A 14,217-nucleotide genomic window follows, 5' to 3' on the forward strand; every position below is an offset into this window, starting at 1 on the left:
AAGGAAGAGGAAAAGGAGATCAGCTTTCGCATCTAATCGAACGGAATGAGACAACACCGAAACTCACGCTTCGAGCTAGATATCGACGGCAGATGGAAGATCCTCAGCGAGAACGAAGCCAGCAAGGAAGCCTTGAGCTTCATCCGATCCGCCTGTGACAGAGCTTCGAACGAGTCTGTGAAACAAAGCCGAAAAGGTTCTTGATCAGTGTCAACGCGTCCCTCGCTCCTCGAAGTCAACAAGCTCAAAAAGTCGACTCACCAACTCCCTCCCAAACTCCAATCCCCCATCGAGCTTCTCCCTCTTCGAACACACCCTCCTCCCACTCTCCAATAGTCCCAGCATCGACTCTCTCCCACGTGGGAGGTTTCATCTCTGGATCCTCGTCGTCGTCGGTGTAGACTGGTTCGATCGGGTTTGGAGAACGACCTGTGTGGAGGGAAACCTGCCATTCGACGAGACAGGCTTTGGGGAGGGAGGAAGGGGCGAGGAAGAGAGTCGGGGGGAGGTGGGAGGACGAGGTAGTTATTGAGAAGGGAGCGGAGGGGTTGGTCTGAAGAAGCGAGCGGAAACGAGAACGAAAGTCAGCTCGAGACGAACCGAAGGAAGAGAGTTCGGGGAACTCTACCTACCAGACCCTCAAAAGCAGCCTCCCACCCCTTCCTCGCACCTTCCAAATCCCGCTCGAAATCCAGCACCCAGCCGATACACCCTTCAACGAACTCGCTCTCCCAACCTCCTCCCGTGCCCTCCTTCAGGGCCTTGACGATCGACCGAACGTGCTTCAGCGAGAGGGCGGTTTCCGTTGCGAAAGACGACGGAGTAGGAAGGGAGAGGGTGGAAGGGATGAGAGCGATCTGACCTGCTAAGGAGGTTCGTTCGCCGACCTGCGAAGAAGAAAGAAAAAAGAGGAGAGGAACGACGCGTCAGTTTCTCGACTCCGCACACCTCTCTTTTCCTTGATACACCACCTAGTAAGGAAGAGGCGAAACGTACAATAACACTCTGACTATAAGGTCCAATATTCGCCGGCGCCCAGTAACTCAAACTCTGCACATGCAACGCCTTCCTCTCCCTCTCCTCCCCGTCGAACGCAACCGCCTCGAGTCGAACTCTCTCGCCGTTGGGTAGAGGAACGGCGACGCATGCTCGGGTGGGAGGAGAGGTTCCGAAGAAAGTTTTGTAGATTGCGTTGACGGCGGGGAAGAGGTCCATGGAGGAGAGGAAGAGGGAGATGGTGGAGATGGAGGTGAGAGGGAGGGGTGTGGGTGAGAGGGAGAGGAGGGTTTCTGAGCATTTGAGAGAGGGAAAACAGAGGAAAGGGAGTTAGTCGGTGAGGGAGACAGTGTCAGACAGAGGAAAGAAAGGGAGATAAAATGAAACGAGAGACTCACCTCTCAAGTTCCAAAAACACTCCGTCACCTCCTCCTCCAACGTCTCAAACCCAGCTCTCTCCTTCCCCTTCCTGCTCTTCACCTCATTGTAACCCGTCACTCCACCCACAGCAACCCACTTCCCCTTCCTCCCCACCGTCACTCCCATCTCTGCCTCCTCCAGCTTCCCCATCGCAACCTCAACCCGACTCGTGGACGCGACTCCTCCCTCGGGCCTCACCTCCAGCACAACATCCCTCACCTCCTCCGCTTCCTCATCAAGGTACTCCTCCACCTCATCACGACCAAGGAGAGCTCGCATCTCGGCTGGGGAGGGGACGATGTGGTTGGGTTTGGGAACGAGCGAGGCGGCGACGATTCGGAGGTGGGCGACTTGGGCGACGGGGGAGGAGTCGGTGATGATGGGTTGGAGTTGATCGCTGGGGAAGGAAAAGGGAGTGGTTGGGTGGAGTTAGGTTGGGGAGAAAGATGGGAGGAAGAGAGAGAGAGGGAGACGACGAACAGTTGGACGCGATCGTGGAACAAGGGACAGTCGAGCGTGAGGGTTTCGTACTCTCCTCCTTCGCCGCAGATGTGGAGACCGTACATTGAGTTCTAGAACCGAGCACGAGCAATCAACAAAAGTATCAAGTCAGTCTCGTATCTTCGAGCAGAGCGAAGAGAGGAAAACGAAACGACAGCGCCGACAACTCCAAAACCGTTCAACCCGACTCACCAGCTTCGTCAACTTCCCTTGCATCTGCCCCAACGTTTTCCCCAGATCATGCTCGTCCAGTCCAACTCCAGCGACCTTGATGAGCACGGCTGTGAGGCCCGAGGAGACCATGGACGCGAGGAGGGAAGCTTGGTTTCGTTGCCAGAGGAAGGCGAGAGCGGTGAGTCCTAGGCGGGCGCATCTAAAAGAGAAAAAAAAAAACAGGTGTCAGGTGAAAAAGAGAGAGAGAGAGAAGGGAGTTTGTAAGGCGAAGAACCTACACATGCTCTACTCGGACTCGTTGGTAGCTCGAGAGGATCGCACCGACGGCGACGCCTTGGACGTCAGGGTGGTTTTCCTGCTCGAAAGAACGCGTAGAAATGCGATGAGCTGAGTCCAATTTATGTACTCGAAGCGAGAGAGAGGTCTCCTCCGACGTACCTTAACCTCCTTCAACAACTCCCAAAGATCCTCCGTCTCGTCCCCAGCCGTCCCTCCTCCCGACTCGTTCTTCTCCTCCCTCTCGTCGACATCCGCAACTCCCTTCCTATCTCCGTACTCTCCCGCGACGTTGACAGCCGTTCCGGTGATGGTTCTCGTGTAGAGAGGGAGTCTCAAGGATTGAGCGATGAGAGGGAGATGGTTGAGTCCGACGGTTTGGAACATGAACGAGTCGAGCTCATCTGCCGAAGGAGCGAGTTTCAGAAGGACGAGAGATTTGTTAGCGAGCGAGAGAACGAGAGCGGAAGTTTCTAGAATGGGAAGTAAACGCACCTATTCCTTGCTCTGGTAAGAGACCTGCTACAGCTACGAGTTCGTGTCCGTTGGCTACGGCTTCCATGAGGTTGAAGCACGAGTCTTTGCCTCCCGAGAGGAGAGCGACGACCTTCATTCGAGGCGGTCTGGATCGGAACGGAAAAGGAACAGAAGATCAGCGATGGACTCTCTCTTATACGCGAGGACGGTCTGAGAAGCTCACGATGGATGAAAAGTTTGAAAAGTTGAGTCGCGGTTGGCAGGACCTCTCTCTTCTAGACCTGGACGACGAAAAAAAGGGCAAGCTCACGACGTCTCCCATCTTCCTCCTTCCCCTCAACCTCAACCTCCCTAAAAGTCGATCTCACCCTCCTCTTCCCTCCTCCTCCCCTCCTTCGCCACCATGATCCGCTCAGGGTTCTCCTCCCCTCTTCGATTCGTCCTCACTCGTGGACTCGTCGGTCCTTCCTCCTCCTCCTCCTCCCTTCGCCGACCATTCTCCCTCTCTCCTCCCTCTCTCGCGGATGGACTCTTCCCCGTTCACGGCAAGCAAGGAATCAAGGATATTGATTACAGGGAGATCAACGCCGTAGAGGGAGAATCGATAGAAGCTCCAAAGGAGAAGCTCTCGGTAGAGAGTCCTCAGGAAGGGAAGGTCGACATCCAAGGCGTCAACTCCTCCTCCTCAACCACTCCTGCTCCTACCTCCTCCTCGGATACTACCATCACTAGCACCACCACCACTCCATCAACACCCTCAGAGGACACTCCTTCTTCCACCACTACCACCACCGACTCTTCCTCCTCCTCCTCCTCGCCCTCCTCCTCCTCCTCTCCTCTCGCTCCGTTCACCAACTCGTTCTCAACCTTCCAACCTCCTCAACTCATCCCTGACGCGCTCCAACAATCCCGTCGTTCGATCCCTCCGATCGTCACTACCAAAGAATGGAGAGCCCTCGTCGGCCCTCGGTCCCAAATCAAAGTCGTCCGTCTCTCGGTCACCTGCTCCAAGAACAACACCCAAGGCGTCCTCACCTGGGCCTACAACCCAGACGAGGTAGCCACACCGGAACTATGGAACCGGCACTTGCCTCTCGGTAAATTCTCGGGAGGTTCCTTGGGGTTCAAGGGCAGTCAGAGCGGAGGGAGCGAAGCGGGACATCAGGTCGTCGTCAATTTGTTCAGGAGGTTGGGAGAGGAGAACGAGAAGCATTTGAAGGAGAGGAAGATCGAGAGGGAGCTCAAGGGAGAGGCCGAGGGCTATCTGCCGGATAGGGTCGGGGTCCAGGTCAGGTTGAACGTGAGCGGGTTCGGGCAGGGGAGGGAGGCGTTCATGAAGGCGTTGAAGAGCGAGGAGGGGAGTGCAGTGAGGGCCATGGCGATTTCGTTGTCGGATCATACCCCCATTCGGTGAGTGCCCCTCCTACGTTCTCTTTTGTTGAGTTTCTTGAAGGATCGGGCGTTGCTTTCTTCGTCTCGTTGGCTCAGGCTTCTGCGTCTCTGATCGCTGACTCTCTCCCTTCCTCTCTCCTCTCCCTTTTTCCCTCCCTCTTCTTCTTCCTCCTCCTCTCAGTCGATCGTGGCCTCGACCCAAGAAGGCTCGACGAGTCTAAGGACGTCGGTCGCCGTACACCATCATCCATCAAGCTCGTCGGTCGTCGTCTTCGTCGTTCGGAGGGAGGGAAGGAAGAGTCGTCGAGGACGCGTTCGGAGGAGGCTACTCAGGAGGAGAAGCAGAGAGGGAGAGAGGGTATGGAATGCAGAATATTTGGTTATCATAGTGAGCTTGCACGGGTTGAAAGGAGAGAGCGAGAGAGAGAGGTGAGGGAGAGAGAGGGAAGCAGGCGAGGAAGAGGGAGAGCGCATCGACGCTTGACGGCGGATCTCTAGGCGAGGAGTCGGTAGAACGCATCGAGAATACTGCTGTGAGCTAGTGCTTAACAACTCTCACCTCACATTTCACTCTCCTTCGATGAAAGCTCGTTCGCATACAAAAAATAACTAGTAGAAGATAAAAAGGGCCAACTCGAAACCCGAAACCCAGCTACCACTCCCTGACGGACCCATCCTCTCCTCTCCAAACGGGGTTCTTCCAGTAGAACGCCTTGCTCTCGATAGCAACCTCTCGGATGAGCTTCTCGTCCAGCTCGATACCGAGTCCAGGTCCCTCGAGCGTCGCGACGTGTCCTCCCTCGACCTTGAAGACCTCTGGGTTCTTCATGTAGGTGAGCAGATCGTAGGCTCCCTTGTTGTAGTGCATCGCTATCGACATTTCGCAGATGACGAAGTTGATGCTGAAAGTCGGGAGAGGCGACGAGAGGAGAGGTCAGCGTTTGAGTTTTCGTTTCGTCGAAGTCGAAAGAGGACGAGGTAGACTCACGTGCAGGCAGCCAACTGGAGGGAAGCAGCAAAGGCGATGGGACCTAGAGGGCAGTGAGGAGCGAATCCGATGTCGTAGGTCTGAGAAACGAAACGGGAGAGGAAACGATCAGCAACGTGAAACGAGACGAGACGGGAAACGACGGGACGCGACTCACCTCAGCCATCAACGCGATCTTCCTCGTCTCCGAGATTCCTCCCGAGTGAGAGATATCAGGTTGGCAGATGTCGATGCAGCCAGATTCAAAGTAGGGTCTGAAGTCTTGTCGAGTGAAGAGCCGCTCTCCGAGAGCGATGGGGATGGTGGTCTGAGCGTAGAGTTTCTTGAGCTCCTCGATCTGACCGGGAAGCAGAGGCTCCTCGATGAAGAGAGGCTGATGGGGTTCAAGCATCCGAGCGAGCTGTTTAGCCATAGGTCGGTGAACTCGTCCTGTTCGAAGCGATTGCGAAGAAGGGCGAAAGTCAGCTTCGAGTCCTCTCCTCCAGGCCAGTCGCAACGAGAAAGCCCAACGTACCGTGGAAATCAAGTCCAGCGTCCATACCGATCGACTTGACCTCTTTCAGTCGCTCCACGGTGGCCTTGAGATCTTCCGGCGACGCCAACCATCCGAGCTGGTGAGGGGAAGAGGAGAGTTCAGCTTCGAGTCGACGCGTCGAGCGAAGCAGTGTAGAGAAAAAAAACGAGACTCACAGATTCAGATCCGTTCATCTTCACGGTAGTAAAACCCTCAGCCTTCCTCTTCTTGGCCTGCTCGAGAATATCGGTAGGTCGATCTCCTCCGATCCATCTGAGACGAGAAAGAAGAAGAGTGGAAGTGAGCTCGAGTCGGAAAGAAGGAGCAAAGGAGGCGATGAGCAACTTACCCGTAGACCTTCACCTTGTCTCGCACTCGACCACCCATCAATTGCCAGATAGGGACTCCGAGCTTTCGTCCCTTGATGTCCCAGAGAGCGCTGAGGAGGAGGGAACGGAAGCGAGGCGACGGACGCGTCGAGGTCAGCCTTGTCTTCGACAACTTGAGAAGATCAAAGAGAGAGAAGGACGTGGTTACTCACATATCGAGTCCAGAGATGGCACTCATCAAAACTGGTCCACCCTGAGAGGAGAGAAAGAAGCAAAAAAACGAGATCAGCTCGAGGTCTGAAAGAAACCTCCAAGCTGGCTTCGAGAGACTGAAACGAGGGCGAGGAAAGTAGAGAAGTGGCACTCACTCGGTAGAACCTGTGTCGGAAGGCTGAAGTGTAGATATCCTCGATGTTGTCGACGTTCCATCCTGTGAATCGATCTCGCAGGTCCTCAAAGGCACCCTCCACGGCCTCGAGGTGACCCTCGAGAGTAGCCTCTCCCCATCCGACGTTGCCCTCAGAGGTCTCGACTCGAACGAAGAGCTGAAAAAAAGAAGAAAACAAGAAGACGAAGGTGAAGACGTGGGAGGGAGGAGCCGACGGTCAGCTACTAATCTGAGACGAGACTCAAAAAGAGCTGCTCAGAGAGCTTCAGGAGGTGAAAGCATCGATCGAGAACATAGACTCACCCATCTGGGCAGCTGTAGGTGGAAGGAAGGAAAAACGGAAGGAAGGGGAAAGGGAGTCAGTCTCGAAAACGGGGAGGGCTGAAACGAGCTCGAGCTCAAGGGAAGGACGGAATCGGAAGTTCGGCTTGATCCTGAGCTCCTCCATAGCCTCTTTCGCTCATAAGAGCTCAGAATGGCTGAGGAAAGGAGTTTATGCAAGCTGGGAGAGCTCTAGAGGCTTGGGTAGACCTAGCAGATGAACTTACGACCTTGAAGAGCTCGATGGACTTGATGACATCTGCTCCTGGGCCGGCTGAGAGCCCGTTAGGATGCGAAGATTCGAAAGTTGTACCAGTCAGAACCATTGTGTAAGAAGAGTAGAAGGGTTGGGTTGGAAAGTTGGAAGTTAGGGAAGGGGAGGGAGGGAGTAGGATGTGGTTGAGGTTGAAGTCGTCTCCTCCGGCGCTCACTTCGAGTCGTTCTCCCTCCCTTTCCTTGCCCGCCCTTTGCCGTCCCTCCCAAAAGCTGATCAAAACTTGAGAGCTTCGAGTGCGGGGACCCCTTGTGATGGAAACGGCGCACTTTGGGCGCTTTGAAAGAGAACTGAGGGAACCGGTCTGCCGCTCCGAACCGTTCCTCCCTCCGTCGCAAGTACTTGAGCTCTTGCAGTTCTCCTCCAAACGCATTCATCAACCTCTCACTCACTCAAATATTTCACCATGGCCTCTTCCTCTTCGTCCTACCTTCAATCTCTCTTCGGCCTCGATGGAAAAACCGCTCTCATGACGTGAGTAAGAGAGCTGTGAAAGATGAAGTTGGCTGGTCGGAGAGCTGACCTTCGTTTCCTCCCTTTCCCCTTCTCCTCTCTTCCCCCTTTGCTTCTCTGCACTCCAGCGGTGGAACTCGTGGTATCGGAGCCAACATCGCTCTCTCTCTTGCTAAGGCTGGTGCCGATGTTATTCTCATTCAGCGATCTGGTTCGTACTCCTCCCTCCGTTCGAACGGAGGAAGCTCACGGTTTCCCTCCCCCCCTTCATTCGCTGACCTCTCCCTTCTTCCATTCCCTCTTTACAGAAGAGAACACTGCCACGCGAGACGATATCATTGCCCTCGGTCGCTCATCTCGGATCGTCGTCGCTGATCTCGCTTCGAAGGAGTCCATCAAAGCCGTCGTTCCCAAGGTCACTGGAGAGTGGGGACTCAAGGTCGACATCTTCATCAACTGTGGAGGAATCCAGAGGAGGCATCCTGCGGAGCTCTTCCCTGATGAAGATTGGGAGGAGGTCCTCCAGGTCAACTTGAGCACCTGCTTCTCGCTCGCTAGGTGAGTCTTTTCCTGAGCTTCAAGATCGGAAGGGAGGGAGAGGAACTCGGTTCACACTCGGCATCGTACCGACCCAGTTTTTAAGGATCAAAACCATAAGCTGACTCTACTTTTGGGTCATAACCAACAGGGATGTCGGAAAGCACATGCTCGACACTCGAAAGGAGGGGGACGCTCGAGGAAAGATCATCAACATCGCGTCGCTCGTTTCGTTCCAGGGTACGCGTCCCCCTCGTCTCTCTCTCCCTTCAGCTCGAGCTCGTTCTGACTGTTCCCGCTGATTTTCGTTTCGAAGGAGGACTTACCGTCCCCGCCTATGCTGCCGCTAAGCACGGTATTCTCGGTCTCACCAAGGCCTTCTCAAACGACTGGTCAGGAAAGGGCATCAACGTCAACGCTAGTTCGTCCTTTCCTTCTCTTTCCCCTTTCGACTCGTCTCGCTCCACCGTCACTGACCTGCATACCCGCACTTTCTCACTGCAGTCGCTCCCGGTTACATCTCTACCGAGATGAACACTGCTCTTATCGCCGACCCTACGCGTTCTCGACAGATCTTGGAGAGGATTCCGTCGAAACGATGGGGAACTCCCGACGACTTCAGCGGAGCCGTTCTTTTCCTCGCTGGAGCTGGTAGTGACTACGTCTGTGGAGAGTGCCTCACTGTGAGTCCTATCTGTCCCCATCGATTCTCGAGAATCGCCTCCTGGAGGAGAAGGTGAAAAGATCGCCCATCTGACTCGCGTCGTTTTCCTTCTTCACTTCCCGCTCCCACAGGTCGACGGAGGATGGATGGCTAGATAAACTTCGAGTGCGAGATAGAGAGAAGATATGTTATGTTCCTTATGCAACGACTTCAAAGCGTTTTATCTTCCTGAGAGCTGTGAGAAGAGAAAGAATTCGTTTTCGGTTCGGCTGTCGACGCCAGTCGGAGTCTTCTTTCCCCCTGATCACCCTAAGAAAGAGCCTGAAACAGTCAACTGAACCACAAGCTTGAAGCCTCTCTAAACCATGAGCTCCTTCCCCAACAAGATTTTCGTTTTTCGTTCAATTTGACAGTAGATTCGAGGGACTCGAGATCGGAGCTGGGCCGGACTCCTTTCTTCCGACGACCACCCTCTCTCGTTTAGCCCTTTTCTCAGGTTTCTCACCACCTCACGTCGATGGAAGAGCAATCCAGCAGTATTCAAGGTCGAAGAGGATCCGAGGAGTCGCAGGTAAGTCTTGAAGGGCAAGGAGGGCTTCCCTAGTCGATTCTGAGCTCTCGGCTTCTCTCTCCCCCCTTCCCTTTCCTTTGACTGACCGACGGTTCTTTCTCCCGTTCTTCGATCTTTCCGCTTCCCTGTAGGATCGTAAACCTGATGTGAGCTCAGACGGGAAGGGTGCTCGTCGAGCCTATCGAGCTTGTGAGTTCAAGGTGCAGCAGGCGGAAGGAGAGGAGCTTAGGAAGGGACGACTCAAGCTGACCTTCGTCCCTATCCCTTCCCTCTTCATTCCAAGGTGCTCATTGCCGCTCCCGGAAAGGTAAGAGCACACTTGTTCGTAAGTTCGAGATGTACACGGATGCTGATAGACTCTCTGCGCTCTCTTTGCAGCCAAGTGCGATCTCGTGAGTCGGAGGACGAGCGAACGGAATCGAAGGAGGGAAGAGGCGAGATCGTTGCTGACCTGTTTTCCCTTTTCTTCGCCTCTATCTTTTCGTAACAGGGTGACATCGATAACCCGAAGGAACCTCCATGTGCTCGATGCAAGAGAGAGAGCGTCAGTTCACTTTCTTGCTCTTTTTCGTCCTCAGCTGCCGTCCCCATCGACCCGAGAAGCTCCGTCGCTCATCCCTCGTTTCCATCCCTCTTCATCTCTCCTTCGACCCCCTGGCTTACTTTTAACAGCGTGAATGCACATTCCTCCCTTCAAGACGAGGTGGCAACCTTTCGGAGCGCCCCAAGACGAATAGGGAATCCTCAACGTCAGTCAACGACGACGAAGTCGACGCGAAGAAAAGGAAGAGGACGCTTTCGTCGACAGGACCTCAGCTTTCGTTCGGAGGAGACTTCCTAGGACCCATACCCGATATGGAGGAGCAGGCGGAAAGAGCTTGGGACGACGGATCGCTCAACGGATCTCTCACTGGTCAAAGCTCCTCGAACGCGTTCCTCCCTCCTCCCCCGCTCCCTCCACCACGCGACGGACCCTCCACTCAGTTTGATCGATCTCCATCGAGCATCTTCCCATCTCTCGCGCCTCCTCCAAACTCTCTTCAAAACAACTCCTCGTCCTCAAAAGAACCGAGTTCAACGTCCCCCGTCTTCCCTGCGCTCTACCACTCAACCTACCCTCACGGACCCATCCCTCAGCCTCTCCCTCCTCCATCAACTCATCACCACCAGGCTTCGATACTGGTTCCCAATCATCCTCCGTTCCCCACTCTGCAAACTTCGCCCTCGTCGCAGCATCACCCTCCTTCGCAACACGACGACCACATCTTTCCCTCTTCCTTCCTCTCCCCTCCAGCCGTCAACACCTCACCAGAGCACCAACTCAGCCATCCTTACTCTCAAACCGTCCCTTCTCACTCTCCACCGAAACCCTCCTCGTCCCATCTCCCTCCCCCAGCCCATCCACGTCCTCTCCAACCTCCCAAACTCTCCTCCAAAATCCCATCGCTCGACAGCTCACGATCCGGAATCGTTCGTCATCGCTGGAATGGCCAACGAAGCGGATGCTCTCTCGCTACTCGCTCTAACCGCCACTGGTAACTCCGGAGCTCGAACAGGGAACGGAAAGTCTCCGTCGAGTGAGCACGTCGCCACTCCTTCGACTGGACGAAGCGTCGGATCTGCGATGAACGGATCAGCGAGAAGAAATTCGGATGACGGTGGCGTTAGAATGGAGCTCAGGGGAGATGGAGGATCGATCAAGGAAGGGTCAGAGGATGGAGAGGAAGAGGAGAGGGTGGAGATACCTTCGCTCGAGTCGTTCGACCTCATTCGCCTGGGGATTCTCACGAAGGCATCATTGAAAACCTACGTCGATCAGTTCTTTCTTCGACACCATCAGCTGTTTGTGAGTTCGAACCTCGTTCCGTTATGCTCCTGCATCTCTTTATCTCTCGAGCTCCTGATCACTTTCTCCACCTTCTCCCTCCATCTTTCCGACCTCTCAGCCCATGGTTCCTTCGTTCAGGATACCTAGAACTGAGGCTCAGCTCTCCGCTTTCGCCTTCGAGGACAAGGAGCTCCTGACGACGCTCGTCGTGATTGCAAGTCGGTTCGATCAAGATCACAAGTCAGTCGTCCTTTTCCCTCCCCCCGTCGCATCGACGTTCTCGTCGCACTCCGAATCTTCTTATATCTGACGTTCATCTACTTCTTCCTTCGGTCTTAGGACGATCCACGATAAGAGCTGGGACGTGATGCGAGGTGAGTCTCGACGCGTCCACGACTCGAGCTTCGCTTCCTCACCCTGCTTCGAGGATTCATCTGTCCGTTCTTCCTTCTCGATGCTGACTCACCACATGGGATTTTTCTTACATTCCATCAGGCTACATCAGTGCGGTCGTCGTTGATGGGCGAGACGGCAGCGTTGGATTTGTCGAAGCTTGTCTCCTCCTCTCCGAGAACCTTCCTCGACGAGAGGAGTTGACGCCCAATCCTGGATCTTCCAGGCCTTGGGACGACTCCGCCCAGTCTTGGAACCTAGTTGGGCATGCTGTGGGTCGCTTCCTTTCGGACTCTTCCCCTTCTCGTCGTACTGATTCACTTCGCTTCGATGAATCGCCTTCGCCTTCTTCAGGTCCGCACTGGATACTTCCTCGGTCTCGATCAACAGACTCTTTACGTCGATCCGAAGGCTCCCACGACCCCTCAGGTGGATAGGGAAAGGCTGGCATGGACTTACTGTTCGTCCACCGCGTCTTTTTGGACTCGAGTTGACGCAGTTTACTGAAGCTGTCTCTCCTTTCTTCTTCCAGGCTATCTCTTCGATCGGCACATCTCTCTCCGACTCGGAAAAGCGTTCTGGTCTCGAGGTCCTGGTCTTTGTGTACGTCCCTGGCCTACTTCGAACCGAATCGAGCTCGCTGACCTTCTTCCTCTTCCGATCTCAGTTCACGCCCAACGACGCGGCCGCCAACTTCCCTTCCCTTCGCCCGATAGAGGGAGAGCAGGAGGACTTTGCTAGCGTCGTTCAGGTAAAATATCATTCCCCCCACTTCTGATGCTTTCACCTGAGCTCACGCATTTCTTCATCTCGTTTGTAGGCGCTGGTCGAACTGACCCAGACGATGACGAACTCTCACGATGTTCTATACCCGTCGAAAGATCGAACGATCTCTCTCGTGACGGCCGGAGCCTACTATCGTTATCTGGACGAGTTTACGAGATCTATCAACTCATTCAGGGACATCTGGACCCCGTGAGTCGTCGCGTCTTCTTTCCACATTCGTCGCGCGTTCTCACCTCGCTTTTTATTCTCTTCAGCGTAAAGTTCTCGACCTTTCCAACATCCGAGGTCGTTTGGTGCACGTATCAGTACCTTCGTTTATGTGAGTGCTTAAGCTTGAAGTCCCTTCTCGCCTCGTACACGTTGCTGACTCGTCTCGTTCTCGTTTTCAGATATCTACTCCTTCGCCTTCCAGGCTCACGTCCAACGTGCTGCTGCCCTCGGAGCCGATACTCACAAAGGGAGCGGTGCTCTCTTTCCTCGAGGCTTGACCCAATCTCCGGATGCCAAGTTCATCTTCGAGTCGGTAGATGCAGCTCGACAGCTGTTGGAACTTTGCACGGAACGGCTTCATCCCGGAGGAGGTTCGTTCCTTTCTTCTTTTGCTCTCTCGCTTGAGAGATCGATACTGATTTCGTCCTCTCTGTTCGAATTCGTAGCTCTTCCCTATCTCCCCAATCGGGTTATCCTTTGGTTCACCTACGGGAGTTGCTTCCTTTTGAAAGCGATCTACTCTGGAGCGGTTCGTCCTTTCCCTCTGACTTCGCTTTCCCTCTCCTCTCTCGATTCCCTCCACCACCATCACCGCCTAACTTTTCGTATTTTTCCTTCTCAGGTCATTCAAGCGGACACCAAACCCATCGTCGACCTCGTCCACAAGGTTATATTTTGCCTGGGAGCTTCTTCGCCGGATCGATCTCATCTCGGTCTTCGCCACGCTCTTCTGTTGAGGAACGTCGCCAAGAAGCTGCGACAGAGCTTTCAAGACGACGCCTGGGTCTCGCATGTAAGCTTTCGTGCATCATCTCTCGGCAGAGAACGACGAGTCGAGACTTGAAAGTCGGAAGGGAGCGCGTCGACTGACCCCTCCTTCGGCTCTCTTCCCAATCAACAGACCGGAACCGTCTCCCCCATCATCAACGACTTCCCATCCTACGGAACTCCTTTCGCTCAAAACGCGTCCAGCTTCCATCCCTCCCCAGCACGCCTTCCCTTCAATCTTCAATCTCAGAACCCTCTATCCAACCCGAACTCCTTCTCCTCTTCCTCCCTCCTCAACGCCGCTTGGCCCGACTACTCCCACGCCTCAGCCAACGCTCACGCTCTTCAGGGATCGGGCATGCCTCCAGCCAACCCGTTCAACTCCTTCGATCAACTTCCTTCCTTCGCTGCGACGCCGTTGGATCACCAGGGCTGGCCGGGCGAGTTCGAGGACATCTTGGGAGGAGAGGGAGGGCTGGGATCAGGAGCAGACGGGGAGTTCTTTTCGCTGGACTCAAACTTCTGGGAGAACCTGGCAGTTCCAGGGGGTGGGTTGCCATTCAGGTGACGAGGGAGAGAGGGAGGGGAGGGAGGGAGGTGGCGGAGAGGACGTGAGGAGAGAGAGGTCGGGTTCAGTGGTGTACCTACTTACTTTTTACGATTTTAATGTGTGTTGCGTATCGTAGCAATTGTTTTGTATCGTAAGCGAAGAGCCCACGAAGAGAGAACGCGTCTAAACCACGACGCGTCGAGTTTTTGCGTCAGGACTCGAACCACGAAGGAGAGAAACAGAGGTGCATTCGTTTCAAGGTAAGAAAAGACGTTGTAGGTGAAACCGTTCGCATCCGAGAGCAAAGCAAAGCAAGGGAACATATCAAACGACGAGCGTGAAAAGGCGTGAAGCAAGGAGAACGAACGAAGACGACGCGACGAACAAAGCAAAAAGAGAAAGGAGCG

At 54.6% G+C, this 14,217-nt stretch overlaps 5 protein-coding genes across 5 annotated transcripts; 3 read left to right on the forward strand and 2 right to left on the reverse strand.

Moving 5' to 3' along the window:
* Window positions 1–244: 244 nt before the first annotated feature.
* DPH6 (diphthine--ammonia ligase) lies at window positions 245–2,980 on the reverse strand (the record flags this gene model as incomplete). The annotated part of the gene is made up of 10 exons (XM_076637518.1): window positions 245–553; window positions 699–887; window positions 997–1,289; window positions 1,395–1,813; window positions 1,897–1,988; window positions 2,110–2,290; window positions 2,370–2,446; window positions 2,530–2,592; window positions 2,620–2,771; window positions 2,863–2,980. The coding sequence occupies 10 exons, from the start codon at window positions 2,978–2,980 to the stop codon at window positions 245–247; spliced, it is 1,893 nt and encodes a 630-aa protein (XP_076494261.1).
* Window positions 2,981–3,247: 267 nt separating this feature from the next.
* BDY24DRAFT_417435 (uncharacterized protein) lies at window positions 3,248–4,457 on the forward strand (the record flags this gene model as incomplete). The annotated part of the gene is made up of 2 exons (XM_076643709.1): window positions 3,248–4,254; window positions 4,418–4,457. 2 exons carry the CDS (start codon window positions 3,248–3,250, stop codon window positions 4,455–4,457), a joined length of 1,047 nt encoding a protein of 348 aa, XP_076494262.1.
* A 323-nt stretch (window positions 4,458–4,780) lies between these two features.
* BDY24DRAFT_365085 (D-galactonate dehydratase) lies at window positions 4,781–7,214 on the reverse strand. The gene is made up of 10 exons (XM_076637922.1): window positions 7,004–7,214; window positions 6,759–6,770; window positions 6,436–6,612; window positions 6,280–6,320; window positions 6,088–6,177; window positions 5,915–6,011; window positions 5,739–5,835; window positions 5,382–5,653; window positions 5,225–5,304; window positions 4,781–5,138 (listed from the first exon to the last, which is right to left on the reverse strand). The coding sequence occupies exons 1-10, from the start codon at window positions 7,100–7,102 to the stop codon at window positions 4,889–4,891; spliced, it is 1,215 nt and encodes a 404-aa protein (XP_076494263.1). The 5' UTR covers window positions 7,103–7,214; the 3' UTR covers window positions 4,781–4,888.
* Window positions 7,215–7,342: 128 nt separating this feature from the next.
* Window positions 7,343–8,919, forward strand: BDY24DRAFT_397710 (NAD-binding protein). The gene is made up of 7 exons (XM_076641596.1): window positions 7,343–7,524; window positions 7,632–7,714; window positions 7,812–8,061; window positions 8,192–8,280; window positions 8,357–8,461; window positions 8,545–8,723; window positions 8,836–8,919. Exons 1-7 carry the CDS (start codon window positions 7,457–7,459, stop codon window positions 8,860–8,862), a joined length of 801 nt encoding a protein of 266 aa, XP_076494264.1. The 5' UTR covers window positions 7,343–7,456; the 3' UTR covers window positions 8,863–8,919.
* A 302-nt stretch (window positions 8,920–9,221) lies between these two features.
* BDY24DRAFT_417438 (uncharacterized protein) lies at window positions 9,222–13,828 on the forward strand (the record flags this gene model as incomplete). Its single annotated transcript, XM_076643710.1, has 20 exons — window positions 9,222–9,275; window positions 9,407–9,464; window positions 9,559–9,582; window positions 9,654–9,667; window positions 9,766–9,796; window positions 9,854–9,896; window positions 9,974–10,457; window positions 10,570–11,121; window positions 11,222–11,343; window positions 11,443–11,477; window positions 11,599–11,768; window positions 11,851–11,956; window positions 12,029–12,099; window positions 12,164–12,247; window positions 12,317–12,471; window positions 12,537–12,601; window positions 12,672–12,863; window positions 12,939–13,021; window positions 13,115–13,285; window positions 13,394–13,828. The coding sequence occupies 20 exons, from the start codon at window positions 9,222–9,224 to the stop codon at window positions 13,826–13,828; spliced, it is 2,949 nt and encodes a 982-aa protein (XP_076494265.1).
* Window positions 13,829–14,217: the final 389 nt, after the last annotated feature.

Source organism: Mrakia frigida (genome assembly GCF_051309035.1).
Source record: "Mrakia frigida strain ATCC 22029 unplaced genomic scaffold BDY24scaffold_28, whole genome shotgun sequence".
Classification (NCBI taxonomy): domain Eukaryota; kingdom Fungi; phylum Basidiomycota; class Tremellomycetes; order Cystofilobasidiales; family Mrakiaceae; genus Mrakia; species Mrakia frigida.